Raw genomic sequence first — 5,442 nt, 5'->3', positions numbered from 1 at the left:
TGGTCATTGTGTTGTCTCAATCGTATTGTGTCAGATCCCGATGCCCATTTTCATTCATGACGTGTCTTTTAGTCACTCAAAACACATGTCTATTTATATACTTATTTTTGTTCTCAAATTCACATTTTTAAATAAATCTAAAACATGTAATATTAAACTTTTTGAATAATAAAGTTACTCTAGTGAATAATATGTACCCTTTATATACAAAAATAAATTTTATACTACTATTATTAACAAAATAGAGTGTTAGTAAATAAAATAAAAATGAATTTAATCTATTATTAAAATGTTATATTATTTTAGATGCGTTAATAAAATAATTAAACAGATAGATAGTTAATTTATTTGTGCAAATAAAATAAATAAACTATTTTGTTTTTAATATTTTGTTCAGAGCTTAAGGAAAAAAATTAGAAATTATTTAAAGGCATAAATGAACTATCAAAAAGTAGTAGAGTTACTGTCATAAATTTCAAAATATTTGTTAAGAAAGTCAAAGTTAATGAGAAAAAGATTGAAAAGACTATAAATAACCAACCAAGTCAAGAGAACACAGAAAGAATCTAAAATCTTGATATAATAGAATTTAAATTTATTCATCAAGGACCATTTCTCATATCCTGAAGCAATCATCACTCTGCCTAAGCCTTATTCTAATATTATGAACTATATGAATGTTTAGATTTCTTATTTGAATGATGGATATAGTGGAATTGGATGCTTTATTTTATATATCAACTATAGATTATAATATATAATTCTTAGTGAGATTAATAAATTAATAAACTATCACAGTCATCACTAATAAATTATGTAATCAAGCAAATCAACTGATCAGATCTCAGATTCAAAACCTCCCTAATTCAACAATGGAGATCAAGATTAGCATGAATCTGTAACCTTAACTTCACTACTCATTACTACATTTCTACTGTTTCTAATAACCTTATCCAATGCCAATGCTACCAACAACACTTTCACCATTGAGGAAGCAACCATTCAAGATATACAGCTCGCATTCTCCGAGAATAGGCTCACTTCAAAGCAGCTCATTGACTTCTACCTCCACCGGATCCAACTACTTAATCCTCTCCTCCGAGCTGTGGTTGAAGTGAATCCAGATTCTAGGCATCAAGCGGAGGCTGTGATCGAGAAAGGGAAGATAATCATCGATGTGACGGAGGTGGTGGTAAATATCTGGGAGATTTGCATGGGATTCCTGTGCTATTGAAGGAAAGCATAGCCACAAAGGATAAGATGAACACGACAGTAGGATCTTATGCATTGTTGGGATCTCTGGCCCCTCGTGATGCAGGAGTTGTCGAGAAGCTGAGAAGGGCAGGAGCTATTATCATCGGGAAATCGAGTGTCAGTGAATGGTATAGCTTGCGGTCTTTTAGTATCCCAGATGGATGGTCTGCCAGAGCTGGCCAGGGCTTGGTAATTGATTAGTTAGTTAATCCTCTGTCTGTCTGTCTTGTTCTATACACGATTAAACCATAAATCCAACGCGGGTTGCAATTGCATGCAGAATCCTTACGTTTATTCTGCAAAGACATGTGGATCGAGCAGTGGATCATCCATAGCAGTAGCAGCAAATATGGTGGCAGTATCACTGGGAACTGAAACAGATGGTTCAATCATCTGCCCTGCTGACTACAACTCAGTTGTAGGTCTCAAGCCCACAGTTGGACTAACCAGCCGAGCTGGTGTTATCCCCATTTCACCTCGGATGGATACAGTTGGGTATGACTTATGAGTAATTAAACTCTCAACTTAGAATAAGATTCTTTCATCCCTGTTAATTTGGCACATGCATTGCAGGCCGATAACCAGGACAGTATCTGATGCTGTATATGTTCTTGATGCAATTGTTGGCTACGATAAAAGAGACAGGGAAGCAACAAAACGCGGGAACAAGTTCATACCCGAGGGTGGTTATAAACAGTTCCTTAACAAAGATGGACTTCAAGGAAAGAGGTTAGGTATTGTGAGAAATCCATTGTTATTCAACAACAATATTAATACTACAATTCCTGCTTTTGAAAAGCATCTGAATACACTAAAGCAAAAGGGAGCAATACTAGTGGATGATGACCTTAAAATAGCCAACATAGATATCATTTTGAATCCCTTTGAGAGTGGGGAATCAGTAGCAATGCTTGCTGAATTTAAGTTATCCATAAATGTCTACTTGAAAGATCTCATATCTTCTCCAGTTCGTTCATTAGCTGATATCATTGCCTTCAACATCAACAATGCTGAACTGGTAAGTAGGTAAATAATTCATCTCAGATAAACATCAACTAACTAACTGTACATGTTAATCAAATAGGAGCATATAGGGGAGTATGGTTATGGGCAGGAGATATTAGAAGCTGCAGAAGTGACAAATGGGATAGGTAAGGAAGAGAAGGAGAAAATAGAGATGATGGAAAAACTATCTAAAGATGGGTTAGAGAAATTGATGAAGATGAATGAATTGGACACAATTGTGACAATAGGGTCCAATGCTTCTCGGGTTTTCGCGATTGGTGGGTACCCAGGGATTACAGTTCCGGCTGGGTATGATGTGGATGGGATGCCGTTTGGTATATGTTTTGGTGGGTTGAAAGGAACAGAGGCTAAGCTCATTGAGATTGCTTTTGGTTTTGAACAGGCTACAATGGTTAGGAAGAAACCCACATTGCCACCCCCTTCTTCTTACACCACTACTACTTGTACATTTCATGATAAAAAATAATAAATAGGATGATTGGATAATAAAAAATATGTTTGAATAATCGAGACAATAAATGTCATTAAGTCTCTCCAATTTGTTAAGAGATGTGTTATTTTAACAACTAGCATTTAGTCCGTGCATTTGCACGAGTAATAATATAAAAAACCGTGAAAAAAATTATGGATAACATTTTTAATTTTATTTTTAACCGTTTAAAATTTATTGGGGGTCAACACATAATCCGACCCAAGTATCCATTTACTCAACATTATTATTTATTAGTTAGTTAAAAAGTTGAACTTATATTAATATTAAAACGTCCCGCATTTATCAAATTTGGTGTTTGAATTTAATATATAAAGTCTTTGTATCCTAGTTGGTTAAAGAGTTGTACTTATTTTGTTAGGTTGCAAGTTCGAAACATACCTCTAGCATTTTTAATTTTATTTTTAACCGTTTTAAATTTAAAAATGGGTAAACCCACAATCCGACCCAAGTATCCAAATTAACCACAGCTCTCGACCCGGCAATCCGGACACTTTAAAAATTAAGCATCATTATATATATATAGATTAGTTAGTTAAAAAGTTGAACTTATATTAATGTTAAAACGTCCCGCGTTTATCAAATTTGGTGTTGAATTTAAAATATAAAGTCTTTGTAGCCTAGTTGGTTAAAGAGTTGTACTTGTTTTGTTAGGTTGCAAGTTCGAAACATACCTCTAGCATTTTTAATTTTATTTTTAACCGTTTTAAATTTAAAAACGGGTAAACCCACAATCCGACCCAAGTATCCAAATTAACCACAGCTCTCGACCCAGCAATCCGGACACTTTAAAAATTAAGCATCATTATATATATATATAAATTAGTTAGTTAAAAAGTTGAACTTATATTAATGTTAAAACGTCCCGCGTTTATCAAATTTGGTGTTTAATTTAAAATATAAAGTCTTTGTAGTCTAGTTGGTTAAAGAGTTGTACTTGTTTGGTTAGGTTGCAAGTTCGAAACATACCTCTAGCATTTTTAATTTTATTTTTAACCGTTTTAAATTTACAAACGGGTAAACCCACAATCCGACCCAAGTATCCAAATTAACCACAGCTCTCGACCCGGCAATCCGAACACTTTAAAAATTAAGCATCATTATATATATATAGATTATGATCTTCTAATGACATTTTATTTGTTGAAACAAATCAATAATATATATGCATCAATTTTTTAGATGTAATTTTTACTCAAATATACGAAATTAGGCCATCAAATCCAATGGTGGATGATATTATAATATTCTTACTATATAGATGGAGTTCAAATTGATGTAGTTCATTTCTCATAATCTTAATTAAATGTCATTTAATCATTCTTTTTTGAATATTTTTTTAGTTGTTAGGGAGATTTTATTCCTATTATTGTATTGTTTAGTAAGAACTATACTTATTTGATAATAAATTTGTGGGGATATTTTTTTTATATCTAATTTTTATAATTTCTCATTTTATCATTAAATCACTAATTTTATAAACTAAAATATATTTACTTTATTTGAATTAAATTTAAATTAAAAATTATTTTTAATAATTAAACTAATTAAAACTCAAATAATTTCCTCATTTGTCAAAAGAGATTTGTTTTACATAAAATCAAAAAAAATATCAAACAAACTCATAAATAAAGATAAAAAATTTGTTTGAAACACTGTGTATACAATTTGCCCGGAGTAATTTTCTTGTATATTAAAAATGAGAATGAAGAGTAATGAATTTTTTTTATCAAACATAGACGATACATGGACGATAGTTGAAGTCGACGCTTCTCCTAGGTTCCCTCATTTGGGATCCCTGGGGAAGATGATCAAGTTAGCCCTTATGAACAGTTTGATGTGCTATCTCCCTTCAACCCTTTGAACGCATTGCCCTTGCGAGCAGCTTGATGTACTATCTCCTTTCAACCCTTTGAACGAAATACGATAAATAGAATGAAAATTCAGGGACTAAATCATAAGATTTTAATCACATTTATCCTATTTCATAAATGAATAAGAAAATATTAAATCATAATAATTGTAATTTAGTTATAATAGAAAATCAATGCAAATATACATTACATACATCACCTCAATTAGGTGATTTGCAAATATTGATTGATTGTAAACTTTTATGATGATTGGATGTGATATCAATAAAATAAAATAAAATATAAAAATATTGATTGGTATTATATAATATATATTCTATTTATAAAATAAAAAATATTTATATCACCAAAATTAGCATAATTTATATTGAAGAAAGTTATTTAAAAAAATATTTTTTATTATTTGAATAAACTTAAATGAGAAAAAGATAATAATAATTAAAAATAGTGAAAAATTCGATAAAAGACACAAATTTTAGTGTAATACATTAAACCTTAAAAAAATCAAATCAAATTTATGTTGGTCATCAAGAATGCTCAAACACACCATAATTAAACAGTAAAATATATCATAATTTAAAATTAAAATACATATAATTTCTTGATTAATGTCAAAGTAAACTTAATATTGATTTATCTGGAAACAAAAGAAATTAAAAAATCTTGATTTATTGAAACAACTCAAAATGTGAATATATAGCAAAATAAAACTAAAGGAGAAAATAGATTAGATTACCTAGTTTCATTTGATCATAAATTATACTCTTATTCATAAGACTATCTTGAACCCTCTCCTTC

General features: G+C 30.6%; 1 protein-coding gene across 1 annotated transcript; it reads left to right on the top strand.

The window, feature by feature from the left end:
• Positions 1-890: 890 nt before the first annotated feature.
• Positions 891-2,794, top strand: LOC124925832 (probable amidase At4g34880). Its single transcript, XM_047465943.1, has 4 exons — positions 891-1,443; positions 1,535-1,749; positions 1,828-2,272; positions 2,339-2,794. The coding sequence occupies exons 1-4, from the start codon at positions 1,261-1,263 to the stop codon at positions 2,744-2,746; spliced, it is 1,251 nt and encodes a 416-aa protein (XP_047321899.1). The 5' UTR covers positions 891-1,260; the 3' UTR covers positions 2,747-2,794.
• The last annotated feature ends 2,648 nt before the right edge of the window (positions 2,795-5,442 follow it).

Source organism: Impatiens glandulifera, chromosome 2, assembly GCF_907164915.1.
Source record: "Impatiens glandulifera chromosome 2, dImpGla2.1, whole genome shotgun sequence".
Taxonomy (NCBI): domain Eukaryota; kingdom Viridiplantae; phylum Streptophyta; class Magnoliopsida; order Ericales; family Balsaminaceae; genus Impatiens; species Impatiens glandulifera.
This window is presented reverse-complemented; position numbering and strand designations above follow the sequence as displayed.

Excerpts from the sequence above, each read along its gene's own strand:
- LOC124925832 (XM_047465943.1), top strand. The coding sequence starts at position 1,261 with ATGAACACGACAGTAGGATCTTATGCATTGTTGGGATCTCTGGCCCCT. Across the intron at positions 1,750-1,827 it reads CCTCGGATGGATACAGTTGG|GCCGATAACCAGGACAGTAT; the intron begins GTATGACTTATG and ends CATGCATTGCAG. Across the intron at positions 2,273-2,338 it reads ACATCAACAATGCTGAACTG|GAGCATATAGGGGAGTATGG; the intron begins GTAAGTAGGTAA and ends TTAATCAAATAG.